Source organism: Gouania willdenowi, chromosome 12, assembly GCF_900634775.1.
Source record: "Gouania willdenowi chromosome 12, fGouWil2.1, whole genome shotgun sequence".
NCBI classification, from domain to species: domain Eukaryota; kingdom Metazoa; phylum Chordata; class Actinopteri; order Blenniiformes; family Gobiesocidae; genus Gouania; species Gouania willdenowi.
In genome coordinates, this window is record NC_041055.1 from 5,058,983 (window position 1) to 5,080,637 (window position 21,655).

General features: G+C 36.7%; 2 protein-coding genes across 5 annotated transcripts in view; one reads left to right on the top strand and one right to left on the bottom strand.

Annotated features, from left to right (window-relative positions):
- The window catches only part of LOC114472866 (amyloid-beta A4 precursor protein-binding family A member 1-like), a 33,239-nt gene extending 24,873 nt beyond the window's left edge, over positions 1-8,366 (top strand). The window contains exons 12-13 of the mRNA XM_028462158.1: positions 4,717-4,857; positions 8,090-8,366. Coding sequence (XP_028317959.1) covers positions 4,717-4,857; positions 8,090-8,161 — 213 coding nt within the window. The 3' untranslated portion in view covers positions 8,162-8,366. The remainder of the gene's footprint in view (positions 1-4,716; positions 4,858-8,089) is intronic.
- A 60-nt stretch (positions 8,367-8,426) lies between these two features.
- tjp2a (tight junction protein 2a (zona occludens 2)) overlaps positions 8,427-21,655 on the bottom strand; it is a 67,647-nt gene continuing 54,418 nt past the window's right edge. For 3 of the 4 annotated variants that reach the window (XM_028462155.1, XM_028462157.1, XM_028462154.1), the window contains 13 exons: positions 21,541-21,649; positions 18,631-18,850; positions 17,596-17,780; positions 17,408-17,503; positions 17,242-17,321; positions 16,100-16,310; positions 15,833-15,933; positions 14,707-14,931; positions 14,443-14,547; positions 13,048-13,260; positions 10,862-10,939; positions 9,871-9,956; positions 8,427-9,787 (listed from right to left, as the gene is read on the bottom strand). In XM_028462155.1, coding sequence (XP_028317956.1) covers positions 9,649-9,787; positions 9,871-9,956; positions 10,862-10,939; positions 13,048-13,260; positions 14,443-14,547; positions 14,707-14,931; positions 15,833-15,933; positions 16,100-16,310; positions 17,242-17,321; positions 17,408-17,503; positions 17,596-17,780; positions 18,631-18,850; positions 21,541-21,649 — 1,848 coding nt within the window. In that variant the 3' untranslated portion in view covers positions 8,427-9,648. The remainder of the gene's footprint in view (positions 9,788-9,870; positions 9,957-10,861; positions 10,940-13,047; positions 13,261-14,442; positions 14,548-14,706; positions 14,932-15,832; positions 15,934-16,099; positions 16,311-17,241; positions 17,322-17,407; positions 17,504-17,595; positions 17,781-18,630; positions 18,851-21,540; positions 21,650-21,655) is intronic. The other variant, XM_028462156.1, reaches the window with a different exon arrangement.

Here is a 21,655-nt window from a genome sequence, read left to right on the forward strand (position 1 = left end):
TAGACCCTAAAAACTACTGCAAATATGATGCACATACTTAAATTGGGCTAAGAAAGCAGTAAGGCACAAAAAATGACAAAAATCACCCAAAATAAAAAGTAAGGCTATAGCAAGGAATACTTTTTCAAAAATTTCCAAAAAAAAAAAATTGAGTTAGGACCATCATTAGACCCTAAAAACTACTGCAAATATGATGCACATACTTAAACAGGGCTAAGAAAACAGTAAGGCACAAAAAATGACAAAAACAAAAATCACCCAAAATAAAAAAGTAAGGCTATAGCAAGGCATTTTTTTTCAAAAATTAAAAAAAAAAAAAATTGAGTTAGGACCATCATTAGACCCTAAAAACTACTGCAAATATGATGCACATACTTAAATTGGGCTAAGAAAGCAGTAAGGCACAAAAAATGACAAAAAACAAAAATCACCCAAAATAAAAAGTAAGGCTATAGCAAGGAATACTTTTTCAAAAATTAAAAAAAAAAAAAAATTGAGTTAGGACCATCATTAGACCCTAAAAACTACTGCAAATATGATGCACATACTTAAATTGGGCTAAGAAAGCAGTAAGGCACAAAAAATGACAAAAATCACCCAAAATAAAAAGTAAGGCTATAGCAAGGAATACTTTTTCAAAAATTTCAAAAAAAAAAAAAATTGAGTTAGGACCATCATTAGACCCTAAAAACTACTGCAAATATGATGCACATACTTAAACAGGGCTAAGAAAACAGTAAGGCACAAAAAATGACAAAAACAAAAATCACCCAAAATAAAAAAGTAAGGCTATAGCAAGGCATTTTTTTTCAAAAATTAAAAAAAAAAAAAAATTGAGTTAGGACCATCATTAGACCCTTAAAACTACTGCAAATATAATGCACATACTTAAACAGGGCTAAGAAAGCAGTAAGGCACAAAAAATGACAAAAAACAAAAATCACCCCAAAAAAAAGTAAGGCTATAGCAAGGCATTTTTTTTCAAAAATTTAAAAAAAAAAAAATTGAGTTAGGACCATCATTAGACCCTAAAAACTACTGCAAATATGATGCACATACTTAAATTGGGCTAAGAAAGCAGTAAGGCACAAAAAATGACAAAAATCACCCAAAATAAAAAGTAAGGCTATAGCAAGGCATCTTTTTTCAAAAATTTCAAAAAAAAAAAAAATTGAGTTAGGACCATCATTAGACCCTAAAAACTACTGCAAATATGATGCACATACTTAAACAGGGCTAAGAAAACAGTAAGGCACAAAAAATGACAAAAACAAAAATCACCCAAAATAAAAAAGTAAGGCTATAGCAAGGCATTTTTTTTCAAAAATTAAAAAAAAAAAAAAATTGAGTTAGGACCATCATTAGACCCTTAAAACTACTGCAAATATAATGCACATACTTAAACAGGGCTAAGAAAGCAGTAAGGCACAAAAAATGACAAAAACAAAAATCACCCAAAAAAAAAAAGTAAGGCTATAGCAAGGCATTTTTTTTCAAAAATTAAAAAAAAAAAAAAAATTGAGTTAGGACCATCATTAGACCCTAAAACTACTGCAAATATAATGCACATACTTAAACAGGGCTAAGAAAGCAGTAAGGCACAAAAAATGACAAAAAACAAAAATCACCCAAAATAAAAAGTAAGGCTATAGCAAGGCATTTTTTTTCAAAAATTTCAAAAAAAAAAAATTGAGTTAGGACCATCATTAGACCCTAAAAACTACTGCAAATATGATGCACATACTTAAATTGGGCTAAGAAAGCAGTAAGGCACAAAAAATGACAAAAATCACCCAAAAAAAAAAGTAAGGCTATAGCAAGGAAAACTTTTTCAAAAATTTCAAAAAAAAAAAAATTGAGTTAGGACCATCATTAGACCCTAAAAACTACTGCAAATATGATGCACATACTTAAACAGGGCTAAGAAAACAGTAAGGCACAAAAAATGACAAAAACAAAAATCACCCAAAATAAAAAAGTAAGGCTATAGCAAGGCATTTTTTTTCAAAAATTAAAAAAAAAAAAAATTGAGTTAGGACCATCATTAGACCCTAAAAACTACTGCAAATATGATGCACATACTTAAATTGGGCTAAGAAAGCAGTAAGGCACAAAAAATGACAAAAAACAAAAATCACCCAAAATAAAAAGTAAGGCTATAGCAAGGCATATTTTTTCAAAAATTTCAAAAAAAAAAAAATTGAGTTAGGACCATCATTAGACCCTAAAAACTACTGCAAATATGATGCACATACTTAAACAGGGCTAAGAAAACAGTAAGGCACAAAAAATGACAAAAAACAAAAATCACCCAAAATAAAAAAGTAAGGCTATAGCAAGGCATTTTTTTCAAAAATTTCAAAAAAAAAAAAATTGAGTTAGGACCATCATTAGACCCTTAAAACTACTGCAAATATGATGCACATACTTAAACAGGGCTAAGAAAACAGTAAGGCACAAAAAATGACAAAAACAAAAATCACCCAAAATAAAAAAGTAAGGCTATAGCAAGGCATTTTTTTTCAAAAATTAAAAAAAAAAAAAAATTGAGTTAGGACCATCATTAGACCCTAAAAACTACTGCAAATATAATGCACATACTTAAACAGGGCGAAGAAAGCAGTAAGGCACAAAAAATGACAAAAAACTAAAATCACCCAAAATAAAAAAGTAAGGCATTTTTTTTCAAAAATTTCAAAAAAAAAAAATTGAGTTAGGACCATCATTAGACCCTAAAAACTACTGCAAATATGATGCACATACTTAAATTGGGCTAAGAAAGCAGTAAGGCACAAAAAATGACAAAAACCAAAAATCACCCAAAATAAAAAGTAAGGCTATAGCAAGGAATACTTTTTCAAAAATTTCAAAAAAAAAAAATTGAGTTAGGACCATCATTAGACCCTAAAAACTACTGCAAATATGATGCACATACTTAAACAGGGCTAAGAAAACAGTAAGGCACAAAAAATGACAAAAACAACAATCACCCAAAATAAAAAAGTAAGGCTATAGCAAGGCATTTTTTTTCAAAAATTAAAAAAAAAAAAAAATTGAGTTAGGACCATCATTAGACCCTTAAAACTACTGCAAATATAATGCACATACTTAAACAGGGCTAAGAAAGCAGTAAGGCACAAAAAATGACAAAAACAAAAATCACCCAAAATAAAAAAGTAAGGCTATAGCAAGGCATTTTTTTTCAAAAATTAAAAAAAAAAAAAATTGAGTTAGGACCATCATTAGACCCTTAAAACTACTGCAAATATAATGCACATACTTAAACAGGGCTAAGAAAGCAGTAAGGCACAAAAAATGACAAAAAACAAAAATCACCCAAAATAAAAAGTAAGGCTATAGCAAGGCATATTTTTTCAAAAATTTCAAAAAAAAAAAAATTGAGTTAGGACCATCATTAGACTCTTAAAATTACTGCAAATATAATGCACATACTTAAACAGGGCTAAGAAAGCAATAAGGCAGAAAAAATGACAAAAAACAAAAATCACTCAAAATAAAAAGTAAGGCTATAGCAAGGCATACTTTTTTAGAAGTTTCAAAAATGAAAAATTGAGTTAAAACCATCATTAGACCCTAAAAACTACTGCAAATATGATGCACATACTTAAACAGGGCTAAGAAAGCAATAAGGCACAAAAAATGACAAAAACAAAAATCACCCAAAATAAAAAGTAAGGCTATAGCAAGGCATATTTTTTCAAAAATTTCAAAAAAAAAAAATTGTGTTAGGACCATCATTAGACTCTTAAAATTACTGCAAATATAATGCACATACTTAAACATGGCTAAGAAAACAGTAAGGCACAAAAAATGACAAAAAACAAAAATCACTCAAAATAAAAAGTAAGGCATATTTTTTTTAAAGTTTCAAAAATGAAAAATTGAGTTAGGACCATAATTAGACTCTTAAAATTACTGCAAATATAATGCACATACTTAAACAGGGCTAAGAAAGCAATAAGGCACAAAAAACAAAAATCACTCAAAATAAAAAGTAAGGCATATTTTTTTTTAAAGTTTCAAAAATGAAAAATTGAGTTAGGACCATCATTAGACCCTTAAAACTACTGCAAATCAAATGCACATACTTAAACAGGGCTAAAAAAGCAATAAGGCACAAAAATCACCCAAAATAAAAAAGTAAGGCATATTTTTTCAAAAATTTCAAAAAAAAAAAAAATTGAGTTAAGACCATCATTAGACCCTTAAAACTACTGCAAATATAATGCACATACTTAAACAGGGCTAAGAAAGCAGTAAGGCACAAAAAATGACAAAAAACAAAAATCACTTAAATTTGAAAAATTTTCAAAAAAAAAAAAAAAAAAAAAAATTGAGTTAAGACCATCATTAGACCCTAAAAACTACTGCAAATATAGTACACATACCTAAACTGGGCTAAAAACACAGTAAGGCACAAAACATTTTCAAATGCCTCATAACAGAGATGAGACAAGGCATAAAAACAATGTTCAGCTTTTTCTTAGTTTTTTTGCGTTTGAAGTGTTTTAGCCTGTTTTTATGCCTTTTTACTGCCACAATACCGCCCTTTTTGTGCCTTACTAAAACATTACCTCCTTGAATTTATTTTAGGTGCAACAACCCTTATTTTTCCCAGCCTTTAACAACGACCCCAGGCCGTAAAGTGATAACTTTTTCTTTCTGGATGTGAATTTGTGTTTTCACTGTGTGCAGATCTGCAGCTTGATGAGAGGCGGCATCGCAGAGAGAGGAGGCGTCCGCGTCGGCCATCGCATCATCGAGATCAACAGCCAGAGTGTGGTGGCCACGCCCCACGAGAAGATTGTCCAGGTCCTGTCCAACGCCATGGGAGAGGTACAAAAGGTTCTGCTCCTAATGTGAATGCCATGTCGTCTATTTTACCTGATGCTGCCAGTGTTTCATATTTTTAGTGCCTGGAGATAAATTCATAGTATTAATCAGAAAGTTTCTGATGGGTTAGGTTCAGTTATTTTCATAATTTTTTTTTTTATACTTTTAATTAATTATCTGTGATTAAAAAAATGGTTGGACAACAAAAAAGGAGGTAAGGCCTAAAAAAGAGTGAAAAATTTCAAACGCCAAAAATGCAGCAAAGGGTATAGTAAGGTTTAAAAAACTGGAGAAAAATGTAGCAGGGGTGTCAAACTCATTTTAGTTGAGGGGCCAAATACGGAGCAGTTTGATCTCAAGTGGGCCACAGATTTTAGGTTAATTTCAACATTCTTGTGCCGTAGTTTACTACGGAAGCTTATTGCATTCACTTGAAAAAAAAAAAGTTTCAGTTTTTATGAGTAACGTTTCTGGCTTTACGAGTAAAATAAATCCTGTTTTTATCAGTAACATTTATCTTTTTACGAGTAAAATAAATCCTGTTTTTATGAGCAACGTTTCTGTTTTTACAAGTAATATAAATCATGTTTTTATGAGTAACGTTTCTGTTTTTACGAGTAAAATTATTTATGTTTTGACGAGTAACGTTTCTATTTTTACAAGTAATATAAATCATGTTTTTATGAGTAACGTTTCTATTTTTACAAGTAATATAAATCATGTTTTTATGAGTAACGTTTCTGTTTTTACGAGTAAAATAAATCCTGTTTTTACGAGTAACGTTTCTATTTTTACAAGTAATATAAATCATGTTTTTATGAGTAACGTTTCTGTTTTTACGAGTAAAATAATTTATGTTTTTACGAGTAACGTTTCTATTTTCATGACAGCCTCCTACTACAGTAAGATCACAGCTTGATGTTGAGCGCTGCGCCATGCCTCGATTATTCAGTTTATTTGACCTTAGGCTTACGGCACTGGGAAGTCTTATTGTGGTTGAGTACTTTAGATGGTATAATCATCAGTTTGTCAACTTTAAGACGACGTCTCAGGTCGTGTAACCTGTTGGACGTTGTGTTTCTCCAAGACCAACTAAACCAGTACGGTGTCAGGGACTGAGTTTACCTCATACTGAGATTGTTTATTAGCACATGCGCACTACTAGAAAATGAATTTTTACTATTAAAAAAAAAAGTAATTAATTTTTGTTTATTTTCAAAATGAACAGACACGTGTTTTGTTTATTGAATTATAAACTCAGTACGTGACACCTTTATGCTCCTTGGAAACAAAATGATGCATCTGAAATACATTCAAGTTATGATGTAAAACGGGTTTTTTTATTTGTGAAAACAGAAACTTCACTCAAAAAAATGATTTATTTTACATGTAAAAACAGAAACTTTACTCACAAAAAACAGGGTTTTTTTTTTTTACTCATAAAAAAAGGATTTATTTTACTCTTGAAAACAGAAACTTTTTTTTATTCAAGTGAATGCAATAAGCTTGCCTAGTTTACACTTCTATGTATTCAGTGGAGCAAAAAAGTATTTAGTCATCCACCAGTTGTGCAAGTTCTCCCACTTAAAAAGATGAGAGAGGCCTGTCATTTATATCATAGGTATACCTCAACTATGAGACAATCCAGAAAAATCACATTGTAGGATTTTTAATGAATTTATTTACAAATTATGGTGGAAAATATGTATTTGGTCAATAAAAAACATTAATCTCAATACTTTGTAATGTACCCTTTGCTGGCAATGACAGAGGTCAAACGTTTTCTGTAAGTCTTCACAAGGTTTTCACACACTGTTGCTGGTATTTTGGTCCATTCCTCCATGCAGATCTCCTCTAGAGCGGTGATGTTTTGGGGCTGTCGCTGGGCAACATGGACTTTCAACTTCCTCCAAAGATTTTCTATGTGGTTGAGATCTGGAGACTGGCTAGGCCACTCCAGGACCTTGAAATGCTTCTTACGAAGCCACTCCTTTGTTGCCTGGGCGATGTGTTTAGGATCATTGTCGTGCTGAAAGATGCAGCCACATTTCATCTTTAATGCCCTTCCTGATGGAATGAGGTTTTCACTCAAAATCTGACAATACATGGCCACATTCATTCTTTCCTTTACACGGATCAGTCGTCCTGGTCTCTTTGCAGAGAAACAGCCCCAAAGCATGATGTTACCACCCCCATGTTTTACAGTAGGTATGGTGTTCCTTCTCTTCCAAACACAAGTTGAGTTTTTACCAAAAAGTTCTATTTTGGTTTCATCTGACCATATGACATTCGCCCACTCCTCTTCTGGATCATCCAAATGTTCTCTAGCAAACTTCAGATGGGCCCGTACATGTACTGGTTTAAGCAGGGGGACACGTCTGGCATTGCAGGATTTGAGTCCCTGACGTAGTGTGTTACTGATGGTAGCCTTTGTCACTTCATTCCCAGCTCTCTGCAGGTCATTCACTAGGTCCCCCCGTGTGGTTCTGAAATTTTTGCCCACCGTTCTTGTGATCATTTTGACCCTACGGGGTGAGATCTTGCATGTAGCCCCAGATTGAGGGAGATTATCAGTGGTCTTTTATTTTCTAATAATTGCTCCTACAGTTTATTGCTTCACACCAAGCTGCTTACCTGTGGCAGGTTCAGTCCTTCCCAGCCTGGTGTCCTTTGACAGCTCTTTGGTCTTGGCCATAGTGGAGTTTGGAATGTGACTGAGGTTGTGGACAGGTGTCTTTTATACTGATAACGAGTTCAAACAGGTGCCATTAATACAGGTAACGAGTGGAGGACAGAAGAGCTTCTTAAAGAAGAAGTTACAGGTCTGTGAGACAGAAATCTTGCTTGTAGGTGACCAAATATTTATTTTACCGAGGGATTTTCTAATTAATTCATTAAAAATCCTACAATGTGATTTTCATTGTCTTGAGGTTTATCTATGATGAAAATTACAGGCCTCTACTTGCACAACTGGTGGCTGACTAAATGTTTTTTCGCCCCACTGTACATAAAGTACAAAATATGTAAGAAACCAAAAAGATCCAAGCAATAAGTGACAGATCTCAGTCCAACAGGATCTTCACTTTAAATGTCCTTGATTTTGTCACTAACTTTTGTTCAATTAAGGGATTTATGTCATAATTTCATTTTTCTCTTCAACATTAAAAATGACTGCAATATAGTAAGGTTAAAATCGCCCAATTCCAATGATAATGTTTTCCTATTTCCACTTCAGATCCACATGAAGACGATGCCTGCTGCCATGTATCGCCTGCTGACGGCACAGGAACAGCCTGTTTACATCTAATCTGTGACAGCAGGAGGCAGATTATCAGCCAAAGAGAAATGCTGGATTTTATTGTGAAAGGCAGGGATTGGAAATCGCTGTTAGCTTTTGTCGTTTCTGAATGTAAGCTCACGTCGGACCTACAAACAAACACAAGTTGGAGAGAAGTGGAAACCCTGGAGATGAATGCATGTACAACTGCTGAATAAACTAACTGTGAAGTCTGGCTTTGGTTTGAACATTTAATCAAAAACACAAAACTGCAACATGTAAAAAAAAAAAAAAAAAAAAAAAGTCAAGTTTATTTATTATTACAAGTTCCCATGAGTTTACAGTGGAACACTCAGGAGGTGAAACTAGAAAACAAATAAAGTGAAAGGTTACAAACTAACAAGATCAACCACGATTGTCCTCACAATTAGAAATGTTTCAACCTTTTCCAAAACCGTGCATTTACAACAATTTTTTTTTTTAATTCCCCCCCACCCCGGGGGGAATTAAACAACAAGGCACGTTTAAAATCTGCCGCAGTTGAAGGGCGCCCCCTGTGGACGAGAGGTGTAGTAATCACCAAAAACCAACACAGCACGTCACTGTAATACCACTTTTGACCACCACGTGGCAGCAGAATTTCATGCAGCTGCATTTGACTAATTTCACCATCTTGAGGTACAAACTGGTGTTACAGAATAAGGGTTAGGCAATCAGCGCGTCAAAAAAGTAACCCCCAAAAAATACTAAATTGAAGTTTTTACATAAACATTTTTTAATTGTGACTCTTTTCACCACCTTATAGTACAAAGAGGTATTACAACCTGCATGTTTAACACCTGCAAAACACTTTAAATTTAATAATAATGTGAAGTTTGTTTTTTCAGTGCATTACGAAGATGTCGTTCAAACTTGTAACAGTAGCAAAGATGATGGAAAAATGTTCACGCAATTATTTAAAAAAACACAAACAGCATTTGTTGATTTTATTCGTGTGCACAGCGTAAAAACACACAACACAATATATATTTATTTGCCAATCACAGAAAATCTACAAATGCAAAAATAAATTAGCAAAGTTGTACCAATTCTATCATTTATGCCTGATTTTTTTTTTTACACGTGCACACAAAGTATCTTTAATTATAATTTATTTTACAGAAATAAAAGTAAACTAAAGCTAATTCCAGAAATCTGTTCCTGTAATACTAGTCTGTACCACAAGATGATGCCGTTTTTACATGTTTTGGTCTTTTCTCAATAAGCGGCAAAGTAAAATCTGGTAAAAACATAGCCTCCTAATGGTCACGAGTGGAATTACTTCAGAAGTCATTGTGAAACAAGCAGGTTTTAAAAGACTTACATGAGTGCCTTCAAAATAAAACGTAACAAAAAAACTAAACATGACACATATAGCAACAACTTGCACTGAAACGTCAGAAAACGTGAGACTTACAAAAACGACAGTTCACGTAAAAAAAAAAAAAAAAGACTGAAGATGATGTCACTTCCTGTGCCTACAGCTCCGTGTCCTTGTATTTCTGGGGGTTGTAGTAGCCTTTCTTGTTCTGCTCAGACAGCTGTCGGCGGTACTCGGCCTCGTTGTCCTCGGAGTACGACGGAGTGCGGGTCTGTGGCTCTGGGTTGGAGCTGGAACTACACACACATGCGCACACACAGATACAATTAGTTACGCATAAAAAATAAACAACAATAACAGACGATGCGGGCGCTCTCACCCGATTGGCTGCGGGCGATTCAGGTTGGGCTTTGGCAGCTTGACTGGGACGGCGTAAATATCTGGATGCTTCTGTGCAATTTCCAGCTGTGTGTGTGTGTGTGTGTGTGTGTGTGTGAGGGGAGAACAAACACATCCAAAAGTGTCAGTACAAACACACCGTGAGTCATTCTATTAAAAAACAACATTTATTCAACATCAGATGGAGATACAAGAGGCTGCTTTAAAGCAGGGGTTCTCAACCTTAGGGTCACTGGGAGGCGGTCACCAGATGCCTTCCAGAAACTAATATATTTTTTTAACTATTTGAGCCAATTTTTGCTTATTTTTACCATTTTTTCTGCAACTACACCAAACTTTCCATATTTGAACCTATATTCATCACTTTTTCTTGCCATATTTTTGCTCCTTTTAATGCATTTTTGATACATTACTCCCATTTCTGCCACTTTTCTGCAAATTTTTTCTACTTTCACTACATTTTTTCCACTTATAAACCTGTTCCACCACTTTTCCAACCTAATATCACATATGTTGACCCATTAGTGTCACTTTTCACCAAATTTCATGCTTATTTTTTTGCCAATTTAACTACAGTTATGATTTGTCAAGCCCATTATTTGCCAGTTTAAACTATTTGGTCTAATATTGACACTTTGAACCCTTTTTACCACTTTTCCTGTCACTTTTTTTGGCCAATCTAATTTGCAACTTTTAACCATTTTCTGTGGTTTTTTAAAATCCCATTTCACCCTTTAAACCCATTTAACTTCTGATTAAAACCAGGATTTACATCTTTCAGATGACTATATACTATGGCGCAGATATTAATGAACTTCCTGGATAACAGTGGATATTATTCTGATAAAAAAATAAACGTGGCTATCACAGATTCATAGAACAATGGACCATCATTTCGCTGACATACTGTAGATGGCCCTGTCTCACAGCTGATTGGTTTAAATACTTAATTAAAGTCACACATGACTGACTCGAGCGTTCTCCGCCTCCTGCAGCTCCAGGAGCCTCTGGGCTCGAGCCAGATGGTCCATCTTCTCAAAGGCTTTAATCTGCAAAGAAACAGATTTTATTGTGTAAAAGTTTAAATAAAAAAGGAAAAACAACAAGTTGAGGAGGAAGATTTGGGCGTGGAGAAGGATAAACAACCCTGGTTCATCTGATGATCATTATAACTGGTGACATATCATGGTTTTATTGTCATTATCACAATATCAAAGGACCTCAGATGACAGCAATGCATTTATTGTCCAATTTACAAAATCATGTCACAAGATAACATGATCACTAGTTGAACCGTAACACCAACTGATATGACCAATGAATGTGATCAAGGTATAAGGTTCATTTTCCTGGTTCAAACGGATGCAGTACAAGACCAAGGGGAAATATTTTAACTATTTCAGTTGTTTTGGTGACAGTGTGTGACAGATCACGCCATTCATTCAGCACGCACACACACACACACGCACGCTGGATGCCGATTATCCCAGAAGTGGGACAACACGCCTACATCAAGATTGTGAACCAATTATACGACAGTCATCACAGAGGTTGTGGCCGAAAAGAAATTAAACGACCGATATTTTGTTTTAAGAATAAATCCACAACTATAGATCTGTAGATATAGACCAGACATGGGGAACTGGTGTCCCGGGGGCTACATGTGGCCCCCCCATATAATTTTGTGCGGTCCCAAAAACGACAACATAAATACACAATATGACTCAACACAGTGACAAAAACAAAACAAAATTTGACCAAAAAATGACCAAAACAATTCTGAAACTCAGAAACTGATTCCAAAAAGACGCAGAAAATGACAACAAACACACAAAAAACTACAATAAAAATTAGGGATGTAACTTTTCACTCAACTCCCGATACGATTCGATTCACGATAATGGGTTCACGATACAATTCTCTCACGATTTATTTTACAAAATGTGAGTGTAGACAAATGTCAAAAAAAAACTAGAAAATACTGTACTATTTTCCTTTTATTTTTCATTGTCAAAGGAATCCCTTAATATTCAAAACAATGCAGTTTATCTAAAAATAAATCCTGAATTAAATAAATAAAGTAAAAATACAAATGAAGAAGAAGCCTATTAATTTAAATTCTAGTTCTATAGTAAACAATGCAAAACTGCATAATAGTTATTTTTCTTTTTAGAAGTGCAACTGAAAATGTATTTTGTGCCTTAACAATTTCACTGTATTTACATCAGATATTTTTTATGGAACAGCAGAGGGCGCTGGTAACCCAGTGGTCGGTTGGCATGCAGTTATTCTAGCAGTGAAGAAGAGATGCTATGCTAGCAGACAGAGCTAATAGAAAAATGTGACTTTTACAGATAATGACGTAATATTACAGATATTCTTTCGGTGCTAAAGGGGTAAGGAATCATTTATGAACATGTTTAAGAGTAGTAGGCGATTCCGCCTGCCGCCTACGCTTCTGGACAAGAGAAGGATAAATAGATAGCACCCTCTGCTGTTTAAAAAAAGTACTGCGATTCAATTTTCAGAGTATCGATATCAACCTTGATACCTATGAATCAATTTTTAACTGCCTTACAATTAATCGTTACATCTCTAATAAAAATACATGAAATGACTCCAAAAAACATACAATACAGAAAAACACAAAACTACAATGAGAAAATACACAAAATGATAACAAAAACACACAAAAACGTCCATGAAATGCACAAAAAAGACTTGAACAAAATATACAAAACAGAAAAAAAAACAAAATTACAATAAAAAAAAATACACAAAATGATAAACACATTAGCCCTTTGTAATTTCCTGTATTAATGCTCAGATTGGTCGTTATTCTAAATGGTGACGTGAACGTTAATAACGTGGCCCTTAGATCAGAAACGATACCATTTCTACGGCCCCCGCTGTGATAAAAGTTGCCCATCTCTGATAAATGATAAATCCAATGATAGGAGTGAGGACATGGGGTGAGATGAGGGACAGTAGGGGGGGCTGCTCACACACACAAGGTGCAGCAGAATTACCTGGTCTACGGTCTATTAGAAATGTAGCAGAAAAAGAGCGAAGGAGGAAGAAAGGAGCCACAGAGACAGTTTGAGAAGTCACTCAGTGGCGGCGAAGCTCGTTAACGTCACTCAGAGTTCCTGCTGACCTTTCCCAGGAAGGACTTGTTGGACGGATCCTCCTGTTCCTGCTGCCCGGGGCTCGGCTCCTCTGAGGATGGGTTCAGGCGCCCCATGGCGGGTTTGTTGGCGATGGGCGGGGGCATAGGTTTGGTCCCGCCCACTGCGTCGCTGCTGCTGATGGTGCTGCTGGAATGAGACTCATAGCTACGTGTGGACTCGGTCCGTGTTTGTCCTCGAACCTGCAACAGAAAGGCGTACATGGTCCACAGTCAGTATAGTTCACAGTCTGTGAGGTTTATTGTTGTTGTTACCCAGCGTTGCTACGTGCTAAGATAACCAAAACATGTGGGACGTTTACCGTCTGAAATACAAGGAACGCAAACATTCATCTTTAAGTTTGCTTTTCCCTCAGATGACGAGAAATATGAAACATCCGCTGCATAAAAAAACTTAAAAATGTAGAGAAAGCTACTTAATAGATGTTTCTACGGTGGCCCTGAAGGGCAAAGCACAAATGCAAAAAAGAGAACACACACAAAGAAAGAAAACACACGCAAAAAAACAAAACACAAATGCAAAAAATAAACCGGAAAAAGTAGGTACGAGGGGGCGGGGCCTTACATGAGACATTGGACGAGGATACTGTACGTTCCAGTACCCGGAAATATTAGCGATTTTGCTTCTTCGGAGTCATACTTGCTGATGGACACGCTTTGAGTCTTTCTTTTGTGTGTGTGTTCTATCTTTTGCGTTGGTGTTTTACCGTATAATTCAGAGTTTAGTCATCAGTTTATACTTTTCCGTTTTGTTTCCGTTTCATCGTCTTTCCTTCTTTCAATGACTTTACTGACTATTAAACTTCACAAAACAGTACCAAACATGCTTAACAAAGTTAATTAAGTCAACTACTACTATTAAAATATCAAAAATAAAATAACGCAAGATTACATCACTGCTGGACACTCAGACACCAGTTTTATGGGGAAAAAAACATGGAAATGTGTGATATTGTCCTAAACATGTGAGGGTTTACTCTGTGTAATTTAGCAATTTCCATTTTATTTTGCACATAATTCCGCCCAACGAACTACTTTATATTTGGTTAATGAAGTAATATGAGTTTGACACCTCTGCTATAGATCGCACATTTAGCCGTTTAACTTGATAGTCTGTGAAACCTTATTTTGCTTGACATTTAATGACAGTTCACATAAGAAAAAAATAAGTTATGTTTGGTTTTTCAGCATTTTTTCCACTTTGAAATCAACAAAAAAATAATCTCCACCAGCATCTACTGCTCCTTCCCCCATAATTATATAAACAAGCTCCCAAAAGGCTTACAAGATCAGTCATAGAAGCGTTTTTTAACTCAGCGATGCCCCGCCCACAGACAGAAAGAGGAGGGGGGAGGTGGGGCTCACCTGTGGGGGCTCAGGGACAAAGGAGGGAGGGGGGCTGGGCTCTCTGGTCAACACCTCTCTGCTACCTGACCTCTTCATACGAGCCCGGGGTTCAGGGTGAAGCCTCTGCGCACACACACACACACACACATGCACATGCAAACACACACACACATGCACAAACACGCATGCACATTCAAACACACCCACGAATGCACACACGGGTGAGTTTAGGATCAGGAAGGCGGGGAAACACAGGTGATAAAATCAGGAAGCCCCGCCCACCTCGTCTGGCATCACGGGCTCTGACGACCGACTGATGGCCGACACGGGGTGGGGGTCGTCCAGAGTCTCGTCCAGCTCGTTGTCGGTGTAAGCCCCGCCCTCGTCGGCCGTGTCCTCGTAGTCGCTGGTCAGACGGCTGTCCATGCTCAGGTAGTCGGCGCTCATCGCAGAAAGGTACGACATCCGGTCGTCATGGAGATCCAGGTCTTCCTCCGAGCCGTCCAGCTGAGTATAAAAAGAGAGAAACCATGTGACCACTGTATTCATGTCTAAACCAGGGGTTCTCAACCTTGGGGTCAGAACCCCATTTGGGGTCGCGAGACCCTGGGCGGAGGGCCACCAGCTGCCTTCAAGAAACTAACAATTTCAGCCCATTTTTGCTTATTTTTACCCTTTTTCTGCAACTACACCAAACTTGCCATATTCTAACCATTTGCATCGGTTTTTCTTGCCATATTTAGCATTTCTCCCATTTCTGTCACTTTTCGATCAAATTTAAATGCCTTTTATGCACATTTTTTCCACTTTCATGACAATTTCGGCACTTATAAAGTCTTTCCAACACTTTTCCTATCTAATATCACATATATTGAGTGTTTATTGTAATTTTTAACATCTTTTCACTTATTTTTGCCAATTTAACCACATTCACGATTTGCCAGTGTAACTGTTCCTATTTTTTTTAAAATTACTTTACCTTTACCCTCCCTCCCCCCTTTTCTGCCACTTTTAAGCCAATATTGACACTATGTACCCATTTCACCACTTTTTCAGTCCGTTTCTGGCCTCTCTAATTTGCATCTTTTAACCAGTTTCTTTGGTTTTTAAAATCCCATTTCACCACCTTTTCCACCATTTTTACTTACTTTCAACCCATTTTATTTTTGATTAAAACAAGGATTTACATCTTTAAGATGACTATATACTAAGGCACAAATAATAATAAACTTTCACGATAACAGTGAAGATTATTCAGATAAATAAATGTTATGTTATGGATGGGCCCCAAAAATCGCTCCCCTTTATTCCCCCTTATAGACAACCCTGTTTATTTATTGCTGCTGTAATGAACAAACGTCCACACTGTGAGACTAATAATGACGTGTTATCTGATGATGTCACTCACCTTGCCCTCACACACCCAAACCGCTCTGTCCTGCTGCTCCTGGATGGAATCCTTCACGCTGCCATACCACGCGTCGTTGGCTGAGTGCAGGTCGATGCTCGCTGTGTGCGCAACAAACAAAACACTATTTAAAAGAACAACAAAGAAACTGCACATCTAAAAAATAAGAAAAACATCTGGATCTGCAGCAAAAATTGGGGATAAGGACGTTTGCAGTTTAAATGTTTCTGATTTTGAAAGCTTTTATTTTGTAAAACACAAACATACCCGTGAAGAGGTGTGAGCAGGTCTTCCTGAGTTTCACCGCCTGCTCGTAGAGTTTGCGTGCGCTGCGGCTGGACCCGGGTATGAGGCGGTTCCTCATGGTCTTTACCCCCTGCTTGCTGTCCGGGTTGAGGAAGATGACGATGGGATACCACTGGGTGTAGTTCAGCGTGTCCACGGCTTTGGGTGTGACGTCCAGCAGCGCATGACGGTCCTGGAGACGCAGCAGGAGAAGCAGAGATCACAAGATGAGCCAGTTATACAGGGTTCCTACAGCTTGGCAGCGCGTGTAGTGTCCATGTCAGACCCTGATTCACAGGAGGAATACTAAACAAGACGAGGAAGTTACCTCCTTTTGGATTTTCACTCGCACTCGCACAGATGCGGATTCAATTTTCACTCGCACACACTGAAAAAATAGTCGCATATGCGACCAATTTGGTCGCAGTCTCGAGCCCTGATACCGGTATTCGGGATGAACCTGTATACCGCCCAGCTCTAAGGTGACATTTTGCTCTATATATGAAAAAACTGTTTGTTGATGTCTTTTAAACACATTTAACCACCGGTTTGATCGATATGTTGAAATTGTGTGATTTGGACGGATAACAGTTAATGTCATATTGCTATTTCCATTTCAGGAAGTTAATTCCGTGATTTCTGTTTGTTTTCCGTGATCAAAGAAAACCGGAGGTCCCAAACAACAAAGAATAAATGGCATTTTGTTTGTTAATTGATAATATATTTACTTGCAAATATATTCCTTGGATTTGTTTTAAACGTTAAAACTTGAGGACTTTTTAAAAGACATTTTTAAATGAATTGTTGAACATTAAATAATTTAAATTACTGGTTTATCATATTTGGAAAATAAGATTCTATTGGTTTACTGTTACAGTAAGAAACATGTTTGCTTTTTTTTGGTTTCTGCAAGAATGCCAGTAAACACACACAAGAGTGTAAATGTATTGAAATAGTAAGAATTGTACAAATACACTAAGAAGAAAAACATACATACACACATGTACAGTGTATATATACATATACACACACACACACACATATATATATATATATATATATATATAGATATAAGGTTGTATACTGACGTTGTAATGTTGGATAAGGTAAAGACTACTGCGTACCTGTTCAATGATGTGTCTGATGGTGTTCAGTCTCACTACACCTGATGATTTCTCACTTCCTGCGTCCTTTGGCTCAGTTTCTGAGAACAGAAAAAAAAAAAACGATCACAGAGATGTACTGAGCACAAGAAACCATCACATGATCAGTTACTCAGGCGACGCTTACTCGCAAGGACAAAGTCGTCTGGAATGTCGTTGGCCAGTTTCTCGTTGACCACGTCAGAAATGGGTCCAAAGATCACGACGGGTCTCTTGAAACCAGCTGAAGAAGAAGACAACGACGAGCAGAAGGAAGGTTTACTAAATACAGATGAAGCAGAAATACAGTGAAAGGACAGGAAGAGGCGTGTCTACCTTCACGTAACACCACTCTCTCATAAGCCGGGAAGCGCGTGGTGACGGGTGCGGCACTCAGGTCTTCTCTGCTTTTACGCAGATCTTTCTTCTTCGCTGCCCTTTGACCTCTGAGTCTCCAGAAGTCTCCCCTGTCGTTGCCTGATGCCCGAGCCAGATTCTGCACGTTGGCCATCTGCTCGGCTCTGATGAACAAATATAGGTCTGTTAAAGAGGGCGGAGCCTGCACGTGTGTATCAACACAAACTACTGACTGTACACAAGATGGGCATTTTATTATGTTTTTCAGTTACTTTGTAGTCTTGTGTGTCTTTGGTATTTTGTTGTTGTTGTTCTTTAGTGAATTTTTCTGTGATTTTGTATGTTTTTTTGGAGTCGTTTTGTGTGCTGTGCTGTTTTATATATTTTGTGTATGTGTATTTGGCAAATGAAAAATGCCAAATACATTGTTCTCGTAGGAGTTCTTCTCAATTTTCTTCCGCAACTCCTTTGTCCTGGAACTCCTCCTAGGCTATTAATGCAGTACTAATGACACGTCATCTCATAGGGCCAATGTCAAGGATGTGCAGTCGACCTTTTTTGGAGGCAAAATGTCACTGTCAAAGTCAAAGTCAAAAACTACATTTTCCATATCTCTACGAATGTTTATCTTACAAGTTTGATGCTTACATTTATGAAAAGCTCATCTCAAGTGGAGTATTTTATTTAGTTGGACCGAAGCTGTACAACCTACCAGTAAAATGATCAGTAAGGGTCAAAGTTCATGACATCACAAAAAAAAACTAAAACCATTTCCTTTCAATGTGTGACCTTGACCTTCGCTCAAGGTCATATTTAAGGTCCAGGTCAGTCTTAGTAAAAAGAACAAACTTGTCAAACAAATCCAGATTCAGGTTGTCATTTTTGCTATTTTTTCAATTTTCAATTGCCAAATACGTGCGGCTGCATGTGGCCCCCGAGCCGCCAGTTGCCAATGTGCACTGTATACAATGATGCAGGACGTGCTTTAATATAAACCTGATGATTCACACACACCTGCTCTTGGCCGGGATGATTCCTTTCTCCAGCAGTGAGTTGTCTTTGCCCGTACGGATGGCGAGCCAGCTGCCCAGCTTACCGTCGTAGAGCGTGTCCGTCACTTTAAAGATTTCCCCCCTGGAGAAAGGCAGGCTCTGTGGTGACTCCTTCTCGTACTCAAAGTGAGTCCTGATGTAGAAAGAGTCGCCTCTGCCCGACGCCAAGATGTCATTGTACACTGAGAGACAAGAAAATACACTTTAACTGAGGAGTTTCCAACAGCTGGAACATCAACCCAACACTGGTTATTAAAGGTGCCGAGAAAAAAAAAAAATCGATTCACGTCTGAATCACGATTCTTATTAACCCTCCTTTTATCCTTGGGGTCAATTTGACCCCATTTAATGTTCATCATTCAAAAATAATAGTTGACTTTATTTTTTTGCTTCATATTTCTTGACTTTTTTTTAATTTGATGGGTACAATTGATTAGGCATAAAATCATGATGATGATATTTTTTTCAATGTGCTGAACACATATTGCATGTGCTCCAGGGATGCAACAAAATTTGTGGCCGAAGCCGAATAAAATATAAACGCTTGGCCAAATACCGAATAATTTCGAATACGGTTGTTAAGTTTTTCACAATTTTTTTTAAAAGTACATAAATAGCCTAGAATACATTTTTAGACATGTTTTTTAAAGAAAATAAATGTTTACTAATTATTCTGACATTATTTAATATTCCAGTAGCCTTTGCTTTTCAAAAAAAAGCACAACAAAGTTTTTCATTTATATTAGCCCTTCAAATAAAACAAAAACAATCATTCAAAAAAAAAAAGGGTAAGTGCATTAAAGGAGAGGTATGATGAAAAAATCACTTCATAATGGTTTTGCTACAGTGATATAAATCCCTTTAGCCTCATTCACAGGGACAAATGTGAAAAAGTTCTGTTTTCTCCCTCCCTTGTTATTCTACATTTTGTAAAAAGTCAGCTTTAAACGGGCCAGTTGGATTTTGCCCACGTTGGTATGTGACGTCACCTAACGCTCCAACTATTTAACAGTTAAAACAAACACTGCCGTTTAATATAGATATTTATTGCCATATATGTAAATGCAAACTGCACTCCTGGACACCCAAACTGCACTACTTTTTCTGCTGGCGATTGTGTTGGGAGTCACTGCTTGGAGCTACGGACCCATTGTTTACACACATCAGCTGTTAGCACTCCGTGCTAATGCTACATCTGACATCGCTTGTGAACTGAGGAGGAAACGACGAGGATGTTTACGAATTCGTGGCTCAGAGCGCTAACAACGCACTTGGTTGTGGAATTGGACGGCTTCCAACTTTTACGCGGTGACGGACGACGGAGAGCGGTAAGCGGAAAAGAGAGAGTCTGGTTGCGTTTGTGTGCGGAAAGGAGGAGGAGCTGCTGCTGTGCTCCTGCAGCAACGCGCACACCCTTTTCTGACTCAAAATCACTGCACATTGTTTGAATGCGTCATTGCGTCACAGGCTACTATTGGGCCTTGCTTTTAACTCACTAAACCGAAGGCCGAATGTGGCTTTTTTTTGCAATATTCGGCCACCGAATATATTCGGTGCATCCCTAATGTGTTCCTCTGGGGTCAATTTGACCCCAAGCTGTTATAGCTGTGGAAAACTTGACTGTGTGTCAGCTCTTTCACAGTAAAAGTAACGTAGAGGGGAATTCACCAATTTCATGAAACTCCACAATATTTTTTGGGGCTTGCATTTTTCCTTTGTTTATATCACATGAATGCAGTCAGTTTTAATAGCAAATTGTGGAAAGAACACTCAGTTTTTCACAAATCTTGCAACTTCTCACAAGCAATTGCACAAAATTTCTGTAAGTTACACAAAAATTGGGAACAAAATCAAGAATTTTTTATGTGAATTGAATGGATATTGAAAACTAGGGCACAATGGTGGTCATTTTTTTCTTTTTTCCCCCACCTATAATCTGTGGCCCACTTGAGATCAAACTGGACCGTATTTGGCCCCTGAACTAAAACGAGTTTGAAACCCCTGGTCTAACTAAATCTATTGCCTGTTTTATTTCCAAAGATCTGCGCCCCATAGCGTACTACTTTGTAGTCTCAAAAAATAAAGATGTACTTATTTACAGTATATTTGAATCTGCTGATACTTAAATGTCATATTTTATTTTCACATTTCATTTAAAATGTTGACTTTTGCAGCAAATAAGTGGAACTGAACAGTTAAACATTTAATTTTTGGTATTGATAAAATGAGAATTCATTGTATTGTTTTCTTTTGTTGTAAGAAAAAGGTTTTTTTTAATGTTACTGAATTGTTAAACTTTGTAGAAACAGAAACTTAAAAAGCATTTGACTGCTTTATTTTCAAAACTACAAAGAACTGTTACATTTTGCAAGGTAGGCAAAATAAACGTTACCTCTTTGTCCAAAGTTTGCCTCTGTGTATTTACAAGTTTAGAATCACTTGACTGAATGAACTTTAATGAACATTATCAGTTTTTTTTTTTTTTTGCAACCTTGGTTACTAAGAGTATTGATTGTGAATTAAGAATTGGTTTGAATCAAATTGTGAGTTGTTGGAAGATTCACATTCTTACTGGTTATCAACAAAATAAAGAACACAGATGTTTGGTTTCTCAATATCAGTGCGAACATAATGATGTCCTTTCATTTGAGCAGAACGGATGTGATCAATATGTTGTGTTTAAAACGTGTGTGCGTGCGTGTTGATCTCCTACACACACGTATCTGTATCCTGAAATACACATCTTTAAATGTCAGTGTTATAGGTTTACTGGCGATTGTGCCATTTGGTAATCAACACCTTTTACTGTGAAAGAATCACCGGGAAAACCTATAATTCAGAGATTGTTATGATGAACTTCAATGTTTGGTACCTTCAGGTTTGCTTTGTGCCAGAATGGTTACGTCCTCTCCTTTGGGAACCTCCAGAAGGTAAAGAACAGCATCTTCACGCACCATTCCTCTAAAATCCTCACTGTTCACCTGTTA